At 35.3% G+C, this 25,480-nt stretch overlaps 1 protein-coding gene and 1 long non-coding RNA gene across 4 annotated transcripts in view; both read left to right on the forward strand.

The window, feature by feature from the left end:
• LOC110670274 (chaperonin 60 subunit alpha 2, chloroplastic) overlaps positions 1 to 25,480 on the forward strand; it is a 45,118-nt gene that overhangs the window by 11,813 nt on the left and 7,825 nt on the right. Inside the window, exons 3-6 of one of the 3 annotated variants that reach the window (XM_021832251.2) lie at positions 23,366 to 23,487; positions 23,587 to 23,794; positions 23,893 to 24,038; positions 24,420 to 24,699. In XM_021832251.2, the coding sequence (XP_021687943.2) occupies positions 23,366 to 23,487; positions 23,587 to 23,794; positions 23,893 to 24,038; positions 24,420 to 24,699 (756 nt within the window). Of the gene's footprint in view, positions 1 to 23,365; positions 23,498 to 23,586; positions 23,795 to 23,892; positions 24,039 to 24,392; positions 24,700 to 25,480 lie in introns of all 3 variants that reach the window. The other 2 variants (XM_021832249.2, XM_021832252.2) reach the window with 2 other exon arrangements.
• LOC131179282 (uncharacterized) lies at positions 7,255 to 13,482 on the forward strand. Its single transcript, XR_009148253.1, has 2 exons — positions 7,255 to 11,289; positions 11,419 to 13,482. It is a non-coding gene; the product is annotated as an uncharacterized LOC131179282 (long non-coding RNA).

The following is a 25,480-nucleotide window of genomic DNA, read 5'->3' on the forward strand; positions in this document are numbered from 1 at the left end:
TAATTGATTTGTGCATCGAGTGTCTTGCTAGCATAATAAATAGCATTGAGCTTTTTATCTTTTCTTTGCCTGAGCACTGCTCTAACTGCAAAGTCACTCGCGTCGCACATCACCTAGAATGGTAGCTCCCAATTCGTTGGCTGCATTATTGGTGCTGATATCAGGGCCTCTTTGATTCTGTTAAAGGAGACAAGGCAATTTTCATCAAAATCAAAGGGAACATCATGACTTAATAAGTTAGTAAGTGGCTTAGCTATTTTGGAAAAGTCCTTGATGAATCTTCTGTAGAATCCTGCATGTCCTAAAAAGCTTCGTACTCCCTTGACTGATGTTGGTGGTTGCTTGTTTTCAATGATTTCAATTTTTGCCTTATCAACTTCAATTCCTCTTTCTGATATCAAATGACCCAGGACTATTCCTTCCCTTACCATGAAATGACATTTTCCTAATTTAGTACCAGGTTTGATTCTTTGCATCTTTGCAACACCTTAGATAAATTAGCTAGGCAATCATCAAAAGTAGTTCTATAGACAGAAAAATCATCAATAAAAACTTTCATGATATCTTCAATATAATCAGAAAAGATAGCCATCATGCATCTTTGAAAGGTAGCAGGGGCATTACAAAGACCAAAAGACATTCTTCTATATGCAAATGTTCCATAGGGACAAGTGAATGTTGTCTTTTCTTGGTCTTCTGGGTGAATAGGAATTTGAAAGAATCTTAAATACCCATCTAGATAACAGAAAGAAGAGTGTTTCGCTAACCTTTCTAACATTTGGTCGATGAAGGGGAGAGGGAAATGGTCTTTTCTGGTGGCACTGTTCAATTTCCTATAATCTATGCACATTCACCAACCAGTGACTACTCTAGTAGGGATTAGTTCATTGCTTGCATTTTGGATAACAGTCGTCCCTCCTTTCTTAGGAACTACATGTACTGGATTAACCCATTTACTATTAGAAATTGGATATATAATGCCTACATCTAATAATTTTAAAATTATTTTCTTGACTATTTTTTTCATGTTTGGGTTAAGTTTTCTTTGGTGTTCGATTGTGGGTTTACTGTTTTCTTCCGTTTTCTTCCATGGGTATCTTATGCATGCAAATCGAAGGGTTGATCCCCTTCAGGTCTTCTATCTTATACCCTATGGCTTTGCTATGGATCCTAAGTTCTCTTAACAATTTTTCCTCTTATAACTTAGACATACTAGCATTGATTATAACAGGATAATTAGAATTTGAGTCTAGAAATGCGTACCTTAGTGAGGAGGGGAGAGGTTTAAGTTCTACCTGTTTGGCGTTTTCCTGGAGCTTACTTTCGGTTTGTTCCTCCTTTAACTTCTCCATCTCGGAAGCCTTAGCTAAGGGTAGGGGTGGAGGAGCTGCCAACTGTTGTGCACAGGCTGCTATTTCTTTATTTTCATCATCCACTGTGTGGCTGTGCACAATACATGCTTCAAGAGGATCTTTAGGATGTGTCTTATGAAATTTCTCTTTAACTCGTTCGTCAATTATGTCAACCTTGAAGCATTCGTCAGGTTCAAATTTGTGGTTCATTGTGTCGAACAAGTTGAACTCCACTTCTTCTCCTTCTACCTTGAGGGTTAATCGTCCATTTTTTACGTCTATGATGGCTTCGACAGTTTCTAAGAATGGTCTTCCCAGGATGATAGGAATTTGAATATCTACTTCCATCTCAAGGACAACAAAGTCTACTGGAATGAAGAATTTGTCCACTTTGATAGGAATGTTCTCAAGTATTCCTATAGGATATTTAATAGATCGATCAACCAATTGCAACGAGATTGTTGTGGGCTTCAGTTCTCCGATCTCCAGCTTTTTGCATATTGATAGAGGCATTAAACTGACGCTTGCCCCAAGATCGCAGAGGGCCTTATCTATTTTCTTGTTACCAATGAGATAGAGTATAGAGAAGCTTCCTGGATCCTTCAACTTTGGAGGCAGTTTGTTTTGCAGAATGGCACTGCATTCCTCTGTTAGAGCTACTGTTCCATAGATTTCTAGCTTTCTTTTCTTTGACAGAATTTTCTTAAGAAATTTGGCATAAGATGGCATCTGAGAAAGTGCTTCAGTGAAGGGAATGTTGATGTAAAGTTTCTGTAAAACTTTCAAAAACTTTCCAAACTGCTTGTCTAATTTGGCTTTCTGAAATCTCTGAGGAAAAGGTAGAGGAGGCTGGTATGGCTCTGGTAATTTCTTTGTCTTTCTTGCTTCCTCTTCCTGATCTTTCTTAGCTTCTTCCTCATTTTTCTCTGCTTGGTCTTTAGATTTTTCTATGGTTTTCTTTGTCGGTTCTATTTCTGGTTGTACTAGAGTTCTCCCACTCCTCAGTGTAATTGTCTTACAATGCTCTCTTGGGTTCATTTCTGGTTGGCTAGACAGTTTGCCAGCAGCCTTACTTGAAGAACTTGCTTGCTGAGCTATTTGATTCTCTAGCATCTTGTTATGAGTAGCAAGTTGGTCCATTTTGGAAGTCAGATGTTTAATCAATCTAGTTTGTTGTTGTTGAGCTGCTAGGAATCCTTCTATCATGGCTTCCATGGTCATTTTCGGTTAAGGTTATTGAGGTTGGAGAGGTGGCGATGCCTGTGCAAAGTTTTGACCTTTGTTCTGAAATCCAGGGGGTGCTGGAGGTTTGTACCCTTGTTGCTTGTTTATTGGCTGGTTCTGCTGATTGGACCATGAGAAATTTGGGTGATTTCTCTATCCAGGGTTGTAAGTATTTGAATATGGATTGTTGGGCTGCCTCTGGTTGAAGTTTCCTCCATTATTCACATAGTTCATCTGTTCTGTGGAGGGTTCATTGAATTTGCTATATTCTGAACTCATGTATCCTCCTCCATAGCTGTCCTCATGTTGACTGTTTGTACCAACTGCGTTGGCTTGCATTCTTTCTAGTTTCTTTGTGAGCTGATCAAACTGAGCATTTATCATTCTTAGGGCATCTACTTCCAGGACCCCTGCGGTTGTCCTTGCATTTCCTCTTTCATTTGATCACTCATAATTATGGTATGCAACCCTTTCTAGATGTTCAAGTGCTTGTGATACTGTTTTCTCCATTAGATCACCGTCTGCAGCTAAATCATCTGTGCTCCCTGTAGAGGATAGTAATCCATTATAGAAATTTTGTACTAATAGCCAATCTTCTATGCCATGGTGTGGACATTCCCTCTGCAGGTATTTATATCTTTCTCATGCGTCATAGAGTGATTCTCCTTCCTTTTGTCTGAAGGTGTTGAGCTCTAGCCTCAGTTTTGTAGTTTTTGCAGGTGGAAAATACTTTGCTAGAAACGCTTGAGAGAGGTTTTTCGCAAGTAGTGAATGTTCCAGCCGGTTGAGAAAGTAACCACTTCCTTGCTCTGTCCCGAAGGGAGAATGGGAATGCTCCGAGTCTTATTGCTTGATTAGACACTCCATTCATCTTGAATGTATCACATAGGGCAAGCAAGCACTGGAGGTGATAGTGTGGGTCTTCTGTTGGTGAACCTGCAAACTGAGTTTGTTGAATCATTTGGAGTCATGCTGGTTTTAATTCAAAGTTGTTGGCTTCTATTGTGGGTCTAGTGACACTGAGCTGAAATCCTTAGACAGATAAAGCTCCGTAATCTCTCAAGAGTCTTGGTCTGTCATTATTATCGGCCATGGTTGGGATTTCATGATCTCCTTGACCGTGCTCTTGATGTTTCCTTTCCCTCCTGATAGCTTTTAGAGTTCTGTTTATCTCCGGATCACAGTCCAAAATTTCTTCTGGCTTTGTTCTGGTCATATACCAGATCGGGCACTTGAGAGAAAAGAAAAGAAATATAACCAGTAAAATAAGATTAAATAATAAATACAAATGCCTAAATCAGCTAAATTGCCTATCGCTTGATATTACTAAAATAAAAAATTTCCCGGCAACGGCGCCAAAAACTTGTTTCGCTATTTTGCGACCACTGCAAGTGCACGGATCGCTAACAAGTAATAAAGTGATAAGTAGAGTATCGTTCCCACGAGGAATTTTGTTTAGTAAGTACTAATCTACACAAAAATTTTGACTGTCTAGGCTATCGAATACTTAGGGAATAAAGTTTGTTAACTTTAAACACTAGAATAGTAAACTTAAAACGAAATGATTTATTTGAAATAATTCTGGAATTAAGATTTCATACTTGAATCTTACTAGGTATGTTATCTAACTTATTTACTGGATTGAGGGTCGTTTTTCTTGATGGAAATCAGTCCTGAGCTATCCTAAATTTTCTCTCAAGGCATCTAGGGTGTATTCTAATTAATTCAAATCCTACTTTCGTGGCGATTAAATTAATTAAAATCCTTTAAGATTTTTGACCAATTTTGAAGTTCCACAAAAGTATCAGCCTATGTCTAGGTCAGAATTCCTAGGTTCAAGATCTTGATTTTCTAATGTTAATCTTCACCTTTCAGTCCTTCAATTAACATCTATAATCATGGTTAAGTGGGTACCAACACATAGCATGCATTAAGATCACAAGAAATTAAATCAAGAAACAAATCTCAAATCCAATAAATAAAACTTAGTGTTCATCCATAATAATAATTACAAAAGCTACTCTCCCAAATCCAGAATAAGGAAACTACTCACTCATGGTGAGTTCAGCAAACATCATGATAAAAGGTAAAAACAATAAAAAGAATTATGCGGAAGAAATAAAATAATAAAAATCTGTCTAGGGAGATGAAACGAAGGAACCAAAGAGAGTTTGCAGCTTTGATCTTGTAGAGCTTTAGCTGGAAAACTTCTTTTGGTACCGATGTAGAGCCTGACAGCAGCAGCCTTTAGCAGCAGTCCCCCTGACCGTTTTCTCCTTTTTTTTTGTTTTTTTTTTTTCTATTTATATTGGTTGCTTTAGGGTTAGGTCATTTTTGAGTCCAAAAGGCTTTAGGAGTCTCGTTTTTATCCGAAAGCAGAGGGGAATTCGAGTTATAAAACTAGCTGCAGCATAGTATACGACCCTTGTGTCACTATACGGGTCCTGTAATGTAGGGCCGTGTACTTTGTTGGAGGAGAATTGCGAAATCTTACATTGGCACAGAAAGTTCTACGGTCTGTGCCAAGTACACGGGCCTAGTTACACGGGCCGTGTACTATTGTTCCATAAGGTGCTTCAAACTTGTCCTCGGCAGAGATTTACACGGGTCCCTGCAGATTACACGGGTCTACTTACACGACCTGTGTACTTGTGTTTCTCCTTTGATTGTCTTGGCTTTCTTCTGGCAGAGAGTTACACAGGTCTGGGGCTTGGTTTACACGACTCGTGTACTTTGTATCAGCAGTAATTCTCTGTCTCTTGACTTTTCCAAGCTTTCCTTTGTACTCCCATACTTTGGGGCTTCATCCAAACACCTGAAATGATGCAGAAAACATGGAATTAAGAGCTTTACAATAGAAATTACGAAAACTAATGAAATCAACTACTATGCATGAAAATACTTGCTTAAGTGCTATGAAATAGTATACAAATGTACTTAAAAACATCTATACAATTTAAGTGTATCACCATGGCCACCCAATCAGTAACAATGAATACCTTAAATGAACCTTTAATCATATGTTATCATGCACTAGAATATCTTTGTTACAAAATTTCAATTCGAGCTGGAGTCATGGTTAATGTCAAACCCCATTTGCTATGAATATTATGTTCTCTTTTAATTCTAGTTCTTGATTAATTAGATTTTTCTTGTCGGAAACTCTTTTCTGACTAAATCTGTCTGTCCTGACTAGAAACTTGAAACATCAAGAACAATTAAATGAACATAGGATTTTATCCCTATTTACTTAGGGTAACGGATTCCATCTTGATTAACACCTATCTCCATAAATAACTAGTAGGAGCTAACACATGCCCATATACTCATGCACAGTACAAGTATGAAAGCAGTATCAAACTCAAACCACTTATATACAAGATAACTGTGTTATCTCAGGTCTAAAGATTATATGCACTGATAAATATGACAATGCATTGACAAGAGTAAACTCCATGTGCTTGTCATAAGCGTCACTGGTTCGGCCTACTTATCATGTATAAGTGCCTATCATGTTTGTTATGTGGCATGAGATTCACCACTCCATCTTATTTATGTCTCATATAAATACCTTGGGAACAAACATGATTACAATCTTTCTGGATAAGTCATATCCTGTGTGAAGTATCCTCGATTGTGAACCAATTTATGGTACTTTGTGCTAGAAATATTGTCACTCATCTTCTTAACAACTTAAGAATAGAATTTCTAATAAAATATCAATGGACATTTTCTATTACACATAAATATGTTATGTAAACGGAAAAGTGAAATTGCCTTTTATTAATAAAATATGTACAAGATACATACAAAATGATATGCTTTAGGGCATACTACTAACAGTTATCAAGGCGAAAGGTGACACTAAGGTAATAAGGGACCTTATGGCCTTTGGTAAGAGGCGAGATGAGGCCTTTTTGAAGTAAAGTGCCATAGTCTAAATTGTCTAAATTATATAAATCCATACTTTAACTAGTTTGATATATAAAAAAATGCATATTTAAAAGAAAAAAAATATTATTTATATTATGTCTATATGTAAGATAAGAGAAATTGAAAATTTTTCGTACCTGTATTTCTAGTTTAAGTAAAAGATAAAAATGAGGCTGTAAAATTAAAACTCATAGCATAAGCAATAATACAAATAATAACAATAAGAGATGTTAATATGAAAGAAAAAGAAATTGTGCATACCTGCATTTCCAATTTAAGTACAAGATAAAAGTTGAGACTATAAAATTGAAATTCATAGCAAAAGTAACAATACTAATAATAATAATAGAAGTTGTTGAATCATTAAATAGAACATGCAAATTCTAGAAGTTCAAATTTAATAAATAGAAATAAGTCATAAGTTATAACAATCCAAATGCAACAAGTACATAAAAAAAAAAAAAACTTGTCATTAAAACTACTAGTCATCAAGATTTCAAAAATCATCTTCATTTTCAATAGCCTCCATCACAAATTCTTCTTCCTTTTCATCATCATCAACTTGCAAAGAGGATGTACCGCTCATTGAATGAGACCTTTGAAATGATGGAGTTTCAATTGATGTTGATCTTGCAACCGATCTCGATTCATAATGAGATTCAGAAACTCCAGCCGCCCTACCAACATCACCCCAAGTCAACGCATCATCCATGAAAATAAGAGTATCATCATCATCATCATCATCATCATCATCATCATCCCCATCTCCTTTTTCTAATTCACTAATCAATCACTCATTACTTTCATCAATATTTGCCAAATCAATTGGCGTGGCTATATCCCCAAAGGTGTATCAGTGTAGCAACGCTCTATCATACTTCACATAAACCAATTTGTCCAAGCATTCTTGAAATAGTCGATTTCTTTTGTTACTATGAAGCTGTCATTAATTTTATAGTGACAAATAAGTTAAACTTCAAATTTAAAAGGTTCAAAATAAAATAACAAAGAATATTATATTTAATAAATTTTTTTTACTTATTTGCTTAAATACACTCCAATTTCTCTCACAATCACTTGCACTACATGTGAGACTCAAAACCTTTATGGCAAAGTTTTGTAGGCTTGGAGTTGAAGAACAATATGTTTTCTACCAAGTAGTTATTAAAGTATAGAATTAATGATTGTCAAACTCAAATTCATAATATAATTTAGTAAATGAGTAAGATGAAAATTTAATAAGAATATAAATTAATAATCTGGAGCTTTGGTTGTTCTTCTTCTAATAGCAGAAGGATAACTAAAGGTATCTGTAGCTGTCTTGTACTTCTCAATTTCATCAATAATCATGTCAACTTTTGCTGAATCTTGTTTCATTTTATGAATGCATGAAAACAAGCCTGAATTCACTTTTTCATCACGCTCAATTCTCAACTTGTTTGGATAAAAAAATTCAGGATTCAAGAAGTATCTGGTACCACGCAAAGGACGATGCAATTAAATTGACCATCTTGCATCAATAATCTCAAAAATATTCTTGTACTTCTCTTCATTGTGGGTTGGCAATAGTTTCTTTAGTCTTATCCATAGCTTCATAAATATATCCCATGGCTAGTTTTTTTTCATTATCAACCAGTTGAAGTATACGAACAAGAGGACCAGAAACCTTAAGAGCATATACAATATGATTCCAGAAGGTGGGACTCAAAACTGTTCTTTCACACTTTTTGCCTTTTACTTCTTTAGCCTATTTACTAGTTGTCCAGTTCTTTGAAATAAACATTTTTCTAATGTTGGCCTTCCGCAAATGAATCCTTCCCAATGTAATGAAGCAGTAGCAAATCTAGTTTGTCCTGGCCTTAACAATTCTACTCCTTTAGTAAAATTTCGCAACATATTCAGAACTCTTGAAGAGCCGTATATAAAACCAGTAAGCTCAATAGTTTTGCGAAATGTTTCTTCGAAAATCCTTATCTTAAAAATATCTTCCAACATCAAATCTATATAATGGGCTGCACATTGAGTCCAGTATAGATGAGGAAAATTTGCTTTCAATATTCTCATTGTCATAAACAAATAGATAATTCATTTCATTAATAATAAAAATAAATAAATAAATAAATAGATTTTTCTTTAATAGATAATATCAAATAAAAACTTTACTTGCTGTAACATTATTTGATGCATTATTTGTAACAACTTGAACTACTTTTTTAGTACCATTTTCCATTAAATCTTTCTCAATCAAACTAGTCAATAACGCTGTTGTCTTTGATTCATCACTAGCATCAATTGATTTAATAAACACGTTTGTTTTAAGCTATTAACTAAGAAATTAATCAAGGTTTTCCTTTTTTTTTATCCGTCCATCCATCACACAACATTGAACATCTATAATTTGCCCATTCTTCTTTATGAGACTGAAGAAGTTCGTTTGTGGTCTGCACTTCCTTGTTAAGTAACTTAACTCTAACCTCATGATAGTTTGGAGTTTTCATTTCCCTTCCATAATTTCCTATAGCTTGAATCATTTTCCCAAAACTATCATAATTCACAGCATTAAAAACTATTCTTACATCATACATCTATCGTGCTATGACAATACAAGCACGCTGCCTTAACTCCTCAGCTGGGCTACTTTTATCAATAGTAGTTTGCCTCACATTTTTTTATATAACAACTAGTTTGGGGGAAAAAATAAGCATTAATAGGCCCTCTATTGCTTTGTGGTTATAGAACTTTTGCTCTTTTTGAAGCACTAGTACCACTACCATGAATTGTTTCCCATTGTTTTCCACTATCAATTTCTTGTACCACATCATCATTTTCCTCTTTTTCATCAATTTCTAGTAATCCAACATCCTCAAATTTAGGTGGTCTTTCCATATTTATGACTGATTTTTTCTCTCATTTTTTACTAATGAAGTCCTGCATTTGACTCCTCACATCTTCTGGACATTTTGGACACAGAACCACATTTTTATAACCTCTAGCAAGGTGCTGCTTGTTTCTATTAACTCTCCCTTTATAAACTCTCATACAATAAATGCATTGAAGATCATTCGTATCATTTTCGTTAACTTGAATCATATGTGCCCATCCTGGGTCCGTTTTTTTCCTGCCAGTAGAAGATCTAGTTGTATTACACTTATCACTTATCTATGATTTAACCAAAAAAAAAAGTAACATAATTAAGAAGCAACAAAACAACGCTATAAAGGTTGTGCTATCTCAATTCAATACTAGCAACAAAAGCAACAAATATAAGAAAATAAGAAATTAAAGCAACAACTATCAATTCAAGCAAATAAGAAATTAAATAATTAAACATTTGATTTTTTTCAATAATTTGCATAATTATACATCATGCTATATTGTTATATTTAAAAAGCATTTATAATACTAACAATAATGCAACATAGAGAAGAAAATTACAAATTAATTAACTAAAGCAATAATTCTCAATACTTCCCCAAACTCCCAATTCAAGCAAATAAGAAATTAAAATATTAAACATTTGATTTTTCAATAATTTGCATAATTATATATCATGCTATATTGGTATATTTTAAAAGCATTTATAATACTAACAATAATGTAACATAGAGAAGAAAATTACAAATTAATTAATTAAAGCAATAATTCTTAATACTTCCCCAAACTACCAATTCAAGCAAATAAGAAATTAAAATATTAAAAATTTGATTTTTTCAATAATTTGCATAATAAGAAATTACAATTTACACATTAAGAGCATTAATACCCATTTAATAAAAACATCTCCCATAATCACAATCACAATACCCATTTAATTAGCATATCACATAATACCCATTTAATAATATAATCACATCACACTAAATTTTTAATAAATTTAACAAAAAAAAAAAATGCTGGAACCTGGAATAGGTAGAGCAGCATGCTAGCATGATATGAGAGCAGAGCAGAAAAATGAAGAGAAAAAAATGATCGCAGCAGTGAGAGGATAAGAGCAGATGAGAGTGAGAGGAGAAGAATGTGAAGATGAGAGAGAGAGAGAGAGAGAGAGAGATGACATACCTGGTTGTTGGTTTTGGCTTGGTCTTGGTGGCTCGCTCTATTCTTGGCTTCTTGCAATTGCTGGTGAGTAAGTCACGATAGATTTTTAGGGTTGCTTTTATTTTTCGGCTGTTAGGGAAACAAAAAAAAAAAAAAAACAAAACTTCCCGTGCCGCCTTGTGGCCTTGTTGACTGTCGCCTCACAGGTCCAGGGCAGCTGCCTTTTTGCAGTTGCCTCGCCTTGGCTTGGGAAGTTGCAGAAGCCTCGCCTCGCTTCGCCTCTTGACTCGCCTGGCGCCTTTGCTCGACTTATACAACACTGATTCCTTGTAAAACCACTTCCTTCCTTCTGAAAACTAATATGAGAATTCTTGAAATAAAACAGAATAGGATTGAATAATTTCATCCCATCAACCCCAAGTGTTACATCAAAGCTGCCCTTTCCAGCAATCTGAAATCAAAACTGAAGCCATATTGCTGAATTTTCCAACTAAATGTAGGGCACAGATAAGAACTTGCAATTTTCCTTCCATCACTACTGTTACAGAAATTGCAGCTATCTCCACAAGAGGAATCTTAAGCTCTTTGGCAACTTTTGCATCCAAGAAACCATGGGTACCGCCACTATCTACCAGTATCAACAACTCCCTATTCTTATGCTTACCAAGAACCCTTATAGTTTCAACTGCTTGAATACCTTCTATAGCATTGATGGAAAGAGTTATTGCTTCAGGATTCTCAGGTACGTCTCCCTCCATAACATCATGCCATTCTTCGTCTTCCTCATCTATTCCTTGCAATTGAAAAACTTCCCCTTCATTCTTAGACATTTGCAAAGCCATTAATGTTTTCTGTTTACATTGGTGGCCAGGGAAATACTTCTCTCCACATCTGAAACAAGGTCTAGGCTATATCAAAGTATTATTGTTGGTAGAATGGTTTATGGAATTGGCAGGGGTGGTCTTATTTGCTGGCTGATTATCAGAACTTTGGCTAACAGAATTTGAGGTTTGGTTACAGCATTGTTTTGTTTCAAGTTGGTATTTTGATTTGCAATTGGTGGTTTAGGTGATAAGGGTAATTTTGATTAAATGCAGTAGTTTTGTAGGTACTGGATAGTGATGAAGAAGCATTACTGGGTCTAACAGTACCCTGATAGGGTTTTGAATAAGAAGTGGGTTTTCTGGTATTGTTCAAGAACTGTTCTTGTAGTTTTGCAATTTCAAAGGCTTGAGATAGATTGGTTAACATAAACATTCTCACCACAAGTCTAATATCATCCCTCAGTCCCCCAACAAAACTTGACAGAAAATAAGCTTCACCAAGATTAGGCATCATCCTTTCCAACCTAATTCTAATATCTTCAAATTTATCTTGATCCTCCTCGAGAGTGCCTTCCTGTCTCATCCTCATCAATTCTTTCACTACATCTCCTAAACCATCATCCCCAAATCTTCCACAAACTCTTTTTTAAAATCTTCCCAAGAATGGCCTCCATCTCCCTTAATCCAGTTGTAATACCATGCATCAGCCCTTTCAATAAAAAATAAACTTGCTATTCCCACTTTATGCTCCTTAGGTACTCCATACACTTCAAAATACTTGACACATTTTCTCAGCCAAACCCTAGGTTCCTTACCATAAAAAATAATCAATTTGACTTAAGGTAAAATTTTAGACATGCCTTCCATATCAGTTGTTGATCCAAAACTGTTAATCCCTTTCCGCAGCTGAATATCATTCTCCCTTGGAGTAGGAAGAATTCCCTCCCCCCCAAGATTGATCAGAGATGCTCCAGCCTTTTCATTTTCTCCTTGATTAATTCCCCTACTTTTCTCGAGTAAATTTCCTCCAAAGATGGATCGCAATTCCTCCAAGAGAGCATTCCTTGAGTCGATTATCCCTTGCTACACACCCTTCTGTACACTCTGCTTAATTTCCTCTTTCAATTCATCCTTGTTCTTTTGAGTCTCTTTTTGCAAAGCCTTAACTACCTCTTCCAATTCAGAGATTCTTGATTCCTGAGTAACCACCCCAGACCTAGCTAGTCATTCTTGCGACACCCTAGATCCACAAATGAAGCTACTCCCACATGCAACTCAGCTCTGATACCAAAGTGTTAAGTATCAGCTTTGTAACAGTAATTCAGTAGAGAAATAGAAGACAGATGAGGAGAGAATAGAGAAAGAGATGAGAAAGAGAGCAGATTTAGAACAGAGAAGAATAGAGAAATAGAAGAGAGAGAATGAGTTTCTGTTATTGATTATTCGAATGAATGAATACAAAGATTGCTTATCTATTTACACAAGAGCAGTTAGAAGTAACTGCTACCTATACCAGATCTAAACAGATTCTGTAAGCCTCTATTAGGTCTAAACATATTCTGTTGTAACCACCTCTAACAAGTCAACAAGACTTAACTACCCCAGCTACCTTTCCCTCCACTCTTAACTACCTATTCCTCTTCCTCCTATAATACCTAACATACAACTGTTTGATGATCTGAGTGTGAGAGAGAATTCCCTCTGTTTTGTGTTTATATTTATGTGATCATAATTTTCTCATATTTTGTTCATATGGGCTTGTCGGAATATGGAATATACTTTATGTACTTTGTTCTTTAAGCTGGCATGGTTATGCCAAGGATTATTGTGCTTCAAAATCAGTGATATTATAGTTATCTGGTGATATATTTGAAGCTGTAGGAGAATGAGAAATAGAAAAGGATGCCATAGGTGGTTCATTTTTGAAGGTTGTATTTTTTTAGTTTGTTTCGTCTACCCTTATTGTTGGAGTAGAGTTTGATATGTTATATTGAGCTGAAGAACTCTTATGCATACATGTTAAAGGCAAGCATTATTTTCTATGCAAGCTGTGCTGACTGAGATCCTATGAGATTGTTTTGAGTGAAATTATTTGCCCTTTTTTGGGTTCTACTTTGTACCTGTATTGCTATAGTTCAGATTCTGTGGACTGCTCTTGGTAACTCTGATTTCACATGTAGCGCCAAAGTATGCTTGCTAAAGATTTTACTCGAGTTTCTAGAGACTAAATATGATCTAGTAGAATACTAAAGATGATGATTGAGGAAGTACATCAAATATGCAGTTTTGGATTATAGCTATTAACGGTACAATTTGCAAATTGGTTTACCAATGAGCTTCAGTGTTATATCAAGGCTAAGGATTTCCAAATAAATATGGTAATTCAAATTGTAGGCTGAATTATACAATTTCTTTGTGGTTTGGGAGATAATGAAAAGCTCCATAATGATTAGAAATGGAGAAGCAAGCTTGTGATTATAGTTGCCATCATAGTTTGCTTTCCCAAATGAGGTTTTGCTGAACTTAGGGTTGCTTGCTCCAGATTCATTTTATTTTGTTTCAAGAACTAACATTTGACATTGTTCAGCTTCAGGTTTCAGAAGCACTTGAGACAGTGATTCTGGCTCTGCCAAATTTATTTAGGGAACAGGAAATTAACATCATAATTATCAGACGCTTATGGAAAAGTAGTTGCAAATACTGTACAACTATTTCTTGTTTTCATGCCATTTCTTTTGCTTTTACAGAACATCTCAATTAGACCATGTATAAAACAAAATTTAAAGCAACTTTCTCTTATAAAAGGCACCAAGGAAATTGTAACACCTAGATTTTGAGAGAATTGTGGCCAGTATAATTATATCAAGCATGAAAGAAAACCAAAGTTACATTATAAAGAGTTATATAAATATTTTATCTTTCACCTATGTATATTTCTCGTCTTTAATTGATTTGAAAAATCGTTGTTAGGTTTTGTTGTCATGGTATATGTCCTCTGTTTGCCTTAAACTTGGAACCATTAATGCTTCATGTCCATTAAGGCCAAAGTAATGGCTTTTGTCATGTAATGCGCCTTATTTTATCTGTGAAAAGCACAATAATGCTGCAAGAAGCTTTTTCTTCTTCTTTGTTTTTGGGTTTCATTTTCTTTCAATTTAGGGTTAATGATGGCGGAAGAATAGCAACTTTGGCGAAATTAATAATATTGGTCATTTCTTTAGAAATGCCTTACTATGGCTTCAATTTCATATGCCTATTATGATTGTTTACAATGCCCAGAATCCCCTTAAAACTGATAACCTTACACATTAAACCTAATCATAGTTATCAAAGGTGTGCGCGAGGGGCAAAGCACGCCAGGCGAGGCTCTTAGCACTTGAGGAACCAGGAGGCGCACCAAGCTGCCAGGGTGTGCCTCACAAAAGCCGCCCACACCCATGTAATAACAGAAAGCAAATTAGAAGCAGAAGAAGATCTGAAAAATCTGACTTGATTGTATCCTCTCCTAGGCTCGAGCTTATCTAGTTTCTGATCTAGAACTCTACGTATGCATTTTTTTTCTTCTTGCTCCTCTCTCTCTGCTAGACCCATTTCCACCTGATCCATTTGGGTTTTCATTTCCCGTTATCTTCTATACATTCTTTTCTTCCTCTCCCTTTCAGAGTCTCAGATCTACAAGAGTTCATATGGCTTCATGCTGGCATGCATGCTCGCCTTTTTTCCCCTTGGGTGCTGTCTTCTGAAAGCAGCTGTGCCCTTTTGTGATTGTAATGAGCCAAAACGAGCTTAGCTGTTTCAGTTCAACTTAGCCATTCACAACTTTAATAATTTAATAGTTGGAATAGCTTTATTTTATTATCTATAATAATTTTCTATTGAATATTTTTTAGAATTATCTTATAAAATCATTACATTACTATAATATATAATTCAAACTTTTCTCAATTATTTTTAATTGAAACTATTCAACTTCAATTAAATCAAATTTTAATTCAAAAAGACTTGATTTAACGTGCAATAAATCAAGAACCGTTAAACTATTTTATGAATTTCTTTCTTATTATTTTCATATTTTTTTTGGATTATATTTATAAGGTCAATAAGATAAAACTATTTTTTGATAGCAAATTAAATTATAATAGTTTTCAACATATACAAGCTAGAATAAGAAAAGTTGAAGCAAATTTCAATAGGAACTATTGTGTATTTACATTAGAATTTTGATGGATTATTCATATCTTTATCAATTAAATTACATGCATTAGTAAAATAAATACATAGTTATTCTTAATGAATTTATAAAATTCAATTTAAATTATTTTAAGTTATGTTTAGTAAGGTATTATTAAATTAAATATATAGTAAATATTATAATTATAATGCAATAGAAAATTAAAATTATCATTTTAATATTATATTTGGTTAAAAATAAAATTCATATATTGCATTTTAATCATAATTTTTGCTCATATATGTAATTTAATTGACAGTGATAGTGGTACAATAAAATAAAAGGGTAATTTAGAATTTAGTCCCTAAATTAAACTATTTAGTTCCTGACATTTGCTTCAGTCAAAATCGAAGGTTTCTCTGTCAAATTTGCCTTTATTTTAAGAGAAGAGCCAAAAATACCCTTAATGAAATTAATTATTAAAATAATTAATCAAAGTAGTGAACAAAGCTCCAATTGCAAAATCTCTTGAACCCAAACACAATTCACCACCACTGCCATCCATGGTTATAAGTAACGGCCATTATGTTATGAAACGACCTTTATTTATGGGTTTTTCAAGGGGCCGTTACCCTTTGCCCAGCTATTTAAAGACAGATACCGAGTTGCATTGGTAACGGGCATTACCATCGTTACATAACGGTTACAGTAGTTATTTACCATTAAGCAACTTTAATGGCCATTACCTCAATAATTCAGTCGACAAAAAACTTATGCATGTAGTGTTTTCTTCAGTTTTTTTTATTCTTTGTTTGTTCTGGCCTTTCAACTATTATTTCTATCACATTTCTTTCAAAATTTCACCTAAAAGAATTGGTTTGCATGATCTATAGGTTTATGTGATTTTTTTCTAATTTGAATTATTTTTAGGATTAATTTTACTTAAATATTTTATTAATAACATCTAATTTGATGTATTTATGCTTATTATATAGTTGTACATATTAGTTTTACTTGTATAGATAAATATTTACTCTTTTTATGAATTTTCCAAAATTTTCAAAAAAAAATTGCATGGTGCCAGACTGTTATTGTTACATTACAACCGTTATAGGCTTGTTTCAATTACCCTTGACGTTGACTGCAAACGCAAATGTGATTACGATTGCGATTTAAAACTATAATGCCATCTCTTAACCTAGCAACCGAGCTCCCCTCTTCCTTCGCCCATTCCCCAAATCGTCCTTTACCCAACCAAAAACCATACGCTAGAGGATAAGAAATCAACATGCATATACTTTAGCCATTGCCTCCCCCTTCCTGCAATCTTGATGCCTTCCCTTCCTTCCTAAGTGGTAAGTTCTTCCTTTTGCCTTTTTGGTCAGAATGTCTGTTACATCTCTGTAGCAAAGCTTTAACCCATGTGGTGGGAACTGATGGTGGTGATAATTCTCCATTTGTTGAGCTATCTATGGGAGAAGATGAAAACCTCTGGAGGTGAGGCAAAGGTGCAATGACGTGCAGAGCTGCAATTAGTGCCGGTGATTCTCAAAATCCTTTTATGTTTCTTATCTTTCAAATCCGTCACTCTTAAATTATTCTTTTATGTTTCTTATCTTTCAAAACCGTCTAAAAAATTTGAAATTCAACTCTCATTCACGAAACCAATGGGACAATAGGTTGGAGTCATTGACGATAAGATCATTGGAATCGTTGCTGGTTGGAATTGCATGTTTGGACAACGTAGGGGATGATAGAAATCCATTTTGGATTTCAAGAATTGTTGAGAATATTGGGAATCGCTTGTTTGTTGCATTTGGATTTCACTATTGGAGCTATGTAGAATATTGGGTTTGTGTAGTTGTGTGGGTTTGCATGTGGGTTTTGTGGTTTTGTCTTTGGTGGAGTTGAGATGGTGGCTATGATGTCCAATGGCTACGAGGATGGTGGTTCTCTGTGTGTGTGTGTGTGTGTGTGTGTGTGTAGATATGGGTCAAGTCACGAGAGAGAATGGAGGTTTAGGTGAGATGGGAGTGGGGAATGAGTGTGACGGGGAATGGGATAGATTGATGTGAGATTCTTGGTGTTGTGTAAATGGTGGTTGGGGGGGGGAGAGAGAGAGAGAGAGAGAGAGAGAGAGAGAGGGAGAGAAACCAGGAGAGAGAGATTTGTAGAAAGAGATGATTCTCCTTAATTTCAATTAATCTGTACATGGGTATATATATACAATTGATTCCTATAATTGTGTTCTACTAATTAGGAAGAAATCCTAAATAAGAAATCCTAAATAGGAATACAGAATACAGAATATACAAAGAAATAATATAGTGATTGACTTTCCATAACACTCCCCCTCAAGTTGGAGCATAGATGTTAATCATGCCCAATTTGTTACAAATGTAGTCAATCCTAGCTCCATTCAGAGCTTTTGTGAAAATATCTCCTAACTGCTCTCTAGTTTTGATGTGTCCTGTTGAGATGATCTGTTGTTGAATCTTTTCACAAACAAAGTGACAATCAATCTCAATATGTTTGGTCCGTTCATGAAATACCGGATTAGAAGAAATATGGAGAGCAGCTTGATTATCACACTACAATTTTGCAGGCAGGGAGGTCTTAAAACCTGTCTCATCTAGTAATTGAAGTATTCACATTACCTCACATACTGATTGTGCCATGGCTCTGTATTCGGATTCAACACTAGATCGAGAAACTACACTCTGCTTCTTGCTTCTTGCTTCTCCAAGACACCAAATTTCCTCCAATAAAAACGCAATATCTAGTAGTTGACCTCCTATCAACCTTAGATCCAGCCCAGTCAGCATCTGAAAAATATTCAACATTCAAATGCCCATGATTACCATATAACAAACCTCTTCCTGGAGCGCCTTTCAAATAACACAAGATTTGTCTCAAGGCTTCCCAATGAGCAACAGTTGGGGAAAACATAAACTGACTTACCACACTAACGGCATAAGCAATGTCAGGATGAGTGACTGTAAGGTAGTTCAATTTTCCTACCAATCTCCTGTATCTCTCTAGATCTTCAAACAACTCACTATCCTCTGCTAACAGTTGTAAATTTGGAGTCATTGGTGCACTACAAGGCTTAGCACCTAATTTTCCTGTCTCTGTCAATAAATCGAGGACATTTTCTTTGAGACGAGAAAATACCCTTCTTACTTCTCATAACTTCAATACCCAAGAAATACTTTAACAATCTCAAGTCTTTGGTCCGAAACTGGGTTTGGAGGAAGGTTTTAAGAGATGAAATACCTGCAGAGTCACTCCCAGTGATGACAATGTCATCTATATTGACTACCAGGAGAATTAGACCAGCCTCAGATTGCCTATAAAATATTGAGTGATCACACTTACTCTTTTGCATACCAAATTCCTGTACTGCTTCACTGAATCTCCCAAACTAAGCCCTAGGACTTTGTTTCAAGCCATAAAGAGACTTCCGAAGCCTACAAACTTTACCCAACTCCCCTTGAGCAACAAACCCAGGTGGTTGCTCCATATACACCTCTTCCTGAAGATCACCATGAAGGAAAGCATTCTTGATATCTAATTAGTGTAGGGGCCAATCATATGTAGCTGCTAAAGAGATAAACAAGCGAATAGAAGTAAGTTTAGCTATAGGAGAAAAAGTCTCAGAGTAATAAACCCTATATGTCTAAGCATATCCTTTTGCTACAAGGCGTGCTTTTAACCTAGCAACAGAACCATCGGGATTTACATTTACTATAAATACCCATTTGCAACCAATAGCTTTCTTACCAGTAGGCAAAGGTAATAGTTCCCATGTACCATTAGCATCTAAAGCCTCCATTTTCTCTTTCATAGTAGCACACCAGCCAGGATGAGACAGTGCCTCACCAACAATATTGGGGATAGGAACAGAGTCTAAAGAAGTAACAAAACACCGAGAACAAGAAGACAATTGATTATAAGAAACAAAAGAAGAGATAGGGTAAGTATATGAACGTTTACCTTTACGAAGAGCAATGGGTAAGTCTAGATCAGAGTCATGATCAGTATGAGGTACAGGATCTCCCAACGAAGTAGTTGGTGGAGGAACTGAGTTAGGAATCTCCAATCTCCTGGAATAAACATGAACAACGGGAGGTCGAGTAGGTCTAGAGACAGAAGGAACAGGCTGTGGGAGAGGACTAGACATTGGCCGGACAGTATATATTAAGAGATCATCCTCCTCCCCCTGACTCTCATACATAGATGATTGAGGAAAAAATAGAGTGGACTCAAAAAATGTGACATCTGCAGAAGCAAGATAACAATTAAGAGTAGGAGAGAAACAGCGGTACCCTTTTTGCAGCCGGGAGTACCCAAGGAAGACACATTTGAGAGACTTTGGATCCAATTTAGTAACCTGTGGACGAACATCACGCACAAAACAGGTACAACAAAAAATACGGGGTTCAACAGGGAACAAAGATTTTGTAGGAAACAAAGCAGTATAAGGAATATCCCCATTAAGGACAGAAGACGGCATACGATTGATAAAAAAACATGCCGTAGAAACTGCATCCGCCTAAAAGTGTTTAGGAACTTTCATATGAAAAAGAAGAGCACGAGTTACCTCAAGAAGATGCTGATTTTTTCTTTCGGCTACGCCATTTTGGGATGGGGTATTCACACAGGAAGAATGATGAAGAATGCCATTTTGTGTCATATAAGACTGAAATTGTGCTGAAAAGTATTCTTTGGCATTGTCACTTCTTAATATGCGCACAGAAATATTAAATTGAGTTTTGATTTCATTACAAAAGGCACAAAAGATAGAAAACAACTTAGAACGATTCTTCATTAAATATAACCAGGTAACACGAGAGTAATCATTAATAAAAGTAACAAAATAACGAAATCTAGTTTTAGAAGTAACAGAACAAGGACCCCAAACATCAGAATGAACTAACTCAAAAGGGGATGAAACTCGTTTATTGACTCTAGACACAGAAGGCAAACGATGATGTTTTGCAAACTGACACGATTCACATTCTAGTACTGATAAAGACTGAAATTGAGGACATAGCATTTTCATGGTTGACAAAGAAGGATGACTCAATCTACAATGAGCTTCAAGAGGTGTTAAGGTACTGGAGCAAACAAGCGACCGCGGTACATGATTTTCCAGAATGTAGAGACCACCTGACTCACGTCCTCTACCAATAATCTGCTTCGTCGTAAGATCCTGAAACAAACACTGGTCAGAAAAAAAAAGAAACAGAACAATTTAAGGTACGAGTAAGTTTACTAACAGAAAGTAGATTAAAAGAGAATTTTGGTAAACACAAAACAGATGACAAAGAAATTGACGAAGTCGGGTTCGCAGTTCCAGAACCCATGACACAAGAAGTAGAACCATCAGTTAAAGTAACAGTAGAGGAAGTGAGATTAGACTGAAAAGCAGATAGAAGACTAAAATTACTTGTCATGTGATCTGTCGCACCAGAATCAATAACCCATTTGGATGAGGATGACACAAGGCATGTAGTGGATTTACCTGACTCAGCGATCGCAGTGACAGGGGAACTGGTAGTATTTAGAGATGCCTGATACTGGGAAAACTATGCAAAATCCTTTGCAGATACCAAAATAGTTTTCTTAGAGGAAGACACTATAGAATCCTTTGCTGCCATATTTACCATCTGTGATCGCTGATTTTTCCTCTGAAGTTGCAGACAATTATATTTTGTATGGCCAGGCTCATGGCAATAATAACAAATGACTCCTCTTGAGTCTTGATTAGAACTAGCCTCTCCATTACGCTGATTACTTCTGTTGCCTGTAATTCCTCCTCTACTTCCCCTTCTATTACCCTGTTGTCCATTTGGATTACGGCTAATAAGAGCACTACTGGCAGGCTGTGAAGATTGGGCACTCTCTGTACGAAGGACCCGTGTGAACGTTTCATGCAAAGAGGAAATCTCAGAACTGGAGAGAATCTGAGATTTAGTAGTCTCATACTCTGAATGAAGGCCTGCAGGAAAACTCATAACAACTAGTTGCTCTCATTGGGCCTGCTGAACTTTCACATCAGGACTAAAAGGCAACAATACATTAAGTTCCTCATATACCCATTTAAGATCCATAAAATAAGCCGTGAGAGACTTATCCTCATATACCCGTTTAAGATTCATAAAATAAGCCGTGAGAGACTTATTCTCTTTCTCAGCACGGTAGAATGCCTTACAAACATCATAAATACGGGAGATATTCTCTTTTCTAGAATACAAAAAATCTAAGTAATCCATCAATTCCTTAACAAATTCACAGTGATTAATTAAACTAATTACCTCACTGTGAATCGAGTTCCGAAGCTGCAAAAACAACCGAGCATCCTCCCTTAGCCAAGTTTGTCGTGTATCATCCGTAGGTGAATCTTTAGTAAGGTGATCATCCTTATCAATGCTACGCAAATAGACCCTAACAGTCTTACTCCACTCTAGGTAATTCGAATCATTAAGTTTGTGTTCCGTGATCTTAGTCATCAACTGAATCACATCATAAATAATGTTCTTTTTATCTGCCATTTGTTGAGACAAAGAAAACTAACCAAAACGCTAATCCAAAGTGTTTATAACAGCAAAATAATCAAAAATCACAAATCAAGCAAATACCAAAATAGGATCTGAGAGCCAAACCTCAGAAGTCCTTTAATGGTATACTGGATCAGGCAACAACACACAGTGGTGGAATGAGGGGGTTGAGTCTTGGCGATGTTGATCGGAGTCAAAACGGCCGGTCGGCGGCCAAGGTCTCTCCTGAGCTGGGTGGTGAGAACAAATAGTCACCCAAGATAGATAACCTGACTCTGATACCATGTAGAAAGATATGGTTTTCCTTAATTTCAATTAATCTGTACATGGGTATATATATAAAATTGATTCCTATAATTGTGTTCTATTAATTAGGAAGAAATCCTAAATAAGAAATCCTAAATAAGAAAACAGAATACAGAATATACAAAGAAATAATATAGTGATTGACTTTCCATAACAAGATTAAAGAAGAGAGAGAGAGAGAGAGAGAGAGAGAGAGAGAGAAACTAGAAGAGAGAGATTAAAGCAGAGAGGGAGGGAGAGAGAAATGCAGAGAGAGAGAGAGAGAGAGAGAGAGAGAGGACCTTCAACATTAAGGTATTTTAGTCATTACGAAATTTCTCTTTCCAATGACCATGGGAAAATTGTTTGACTAACGGCAAATTTGCATTTCTTTGGACAAAGGGACTTTTAATTTTAACAGAATCAAAACTGAGAGACTAAATAGTTTAATTTTCAAAATCGAGGTACTAAATCGTAATATCGGTCGAAACTTAAAGGACCAAATAATAAATTTCTCAAAACAAAAATAAGTAATGATTAATGAAATAAATGATATATTATATATACTTTTATATGTAATTAATATTGTCTTAATTAAATTCATAGTACTTATAATATAATTTATTTTTATGAATTTTTTTTTTTAATTTTTGTGCCTTACCTCGCTCAGGTGCGCGCCTATGCCTTGCGCTTAGGCTCCAGGACCTCTTGGCACCTTGGTGCATCTTGAGCCTTTAATAACTATGAACCTAATAACTATCATAATAGGTCTAAAGTACCATTTATACATTGTGTTAAGAGTATTGGGGTTATATGCAGCAATTGTAACTGATACATTAATGGCCACATCATCACCTGGAAGGGAATTTTACTTAGCTACAATTTAATCAATTTATGAAGTATAGGCCATAATTATGCATTTAAAAAGACAAAGTTGGTATGTGTTTTTGATATGTTTTGAGCAAAGTTGTGCAGGTCGCAATGTTGTTCTTTCTGATTCTAAGACATTAAAAGTAGTCAATGATGGTGTTACAATAGCTCGAGCCATAGAGCTTTCTGATGCAATGGAGAATGCTGGAGCAATGCTAATCCAAGAGGTCATTCATGGTTGCTACATAATCCCCTTTCTATACTGTATTCATTCATGATCTGATAATAAGTGAAAAAAAGGGTTAATTTAGAGTGCATGCTTGCAGGTTGCAAGTAAAATGAATGATTTGGCTGGTGATGGTACAACCACTGCGATCATTTTGGCTCGTGAAATGATCAAAATTGGCTTGTTAGCAGTCACTTTTGGGGCCAACCCTGTTTCTTTGAAGAAAGGAATGGATACAACTGTAAAAAACTTAGTTGAAATCTTGAAGGAGCAAAGTGTTCCGATAAGAGGAAGGGATAATATAAAAGGTCTTTATTTCACCTCTAGATAAATTTTGTTAAAAATTTGTTTTTTATTTACAAATATCTCAAAATTTAATACCTTCTTTTTCCCCTACTTTTTGCAGCTGTTGCTTCAATTTCTGCTGGGAATGATGAATATGTTGGGAACTTAATTGCTGAGACTATAGACAAGATTGGCTATGATGGAGTAATCTCTATTGAGTCATCTTCGACCTCTGAAACCTATGTCATCATAGAAGAAGGAATTAAGGTGATTAATCATATTCTTGTTTTGAAAGTTGTTTGAGTTGTGCTTTAACTGCTTATGTTAGAACTCATTCTTAAACTACTCTCTACCACTAAGACATTTTTCAAGAGAATGCATGATCTATGGCATGAAAGAATAAATTATTTGGACTGCAAATGTTAGATGCTTTAGATGCTATACTTCCGTTTTGCCATTTTTTCCCTATATCCTCTGCATCTTAGCCCATGATATTTTTTTACTAAATGGTCTCTGGTTTCTTGTGCATTAATATATTTTTTTCGGAATTTTGTTTTATTTTTTGTTCTGTGAGTCATGTTGTTTGTTATTATTATTATTATTATTTAATGTTTTTAACAGATTGACAAGGGTTACATGTCATCCCAGTTCATAACAAACCAGGAAAAGTCTCTTGTACAGTTTGACAATGCCAGAATACTAGTAACTGATCAAAGGATTGCAACTGTCAAAGAAATTATCCCTTTGTTAGAAAAGGCTATGCAGCTAAGTGTGCCACTGTTAATCTTTGCTGAGGATATCTCAAAGCAGGTATTGGAAACGCTGGTGGTGAACAAAATGCAAGGTTTATTGAATGTTGCTGTTGTAAAATGCCCAGGATATGGAGAAGCGAAAAAAGCTTTATTGCAGGACATTGCTCTTATGACAGGTGAACTTATATCTTGCTTTCCAATATAAATTTTGTTTAATCTAAATATTTAGATGTGTCAATGACACAGTTAATAGTTCTCCCTTTTTAATTTTTTTTTATAAGATTCTGTATTTAGATGTGGGCATTAATGTGGGTGCATGTCTTTATTAATTAGATTGATTATATATGCATGTTTGTGTGATGTGTGCATATACTTATACAGTTATGGGTTAATAAGGCTGTTTATGGTGATAAGAAAATGCCTTGATGGTTTTCTAGCTTTCATTTATAAAATTTCTTACCTGTTATGTAGATAATTTAGAATTGGTTCAATTCCTGATGCTCATTATGTAGATAATTTTAGAATTGTTCATTTCCTGATAATCATTGAGATTTGTCTTGGGGTTCATATGTAAGAAATAGAATAACCGTCATATTTGGTTGAGATTTAAATTATTTCCTTTTGGAAAGAAATCTTACATACCATTCATTGGGCTACATCTCAGAATATTCTTTTTCATTTGTCAAATGTGGTAAATTGAAGCCCTTGTTCTTCTTGTGTTCATCTTCTCTTTCTTTTCTTATTTTCTTGTTACCAGTTAGCTTTTATACCCTTTCCCAGTAATAACGTCTCTCTTTTAACTTCCTTTTCCTGAAAGACGAAAAGAGTTTGGAAGTTGTGCATATATGAGTTTCTTCTCCATGCCAGAGGTTGAGTTTTAAGAAATTTATATTCTTATTCCCATGTTCTAAGTCTTATCAAGAAGGGAATAAATCTTTAATCAATAATAACACATCT

The sequence above is a fragment of the Hevea brasiliensis genome, chromosome 4 (genome assembly GCF_030052815.1).
Source record: "Hevea brasiliensis isolate MT/VB/25A 57/8 chromosome 4, ASM3005281v1, whole genome shotgun sequence".
Taxonomy (NCBI): Eukaryota; Viridiplantae; Streptophyta; class Magnoliopsida; order Malpighiales; family Euphorbiaceae; genus Hevea; species Hevea brasiliensis.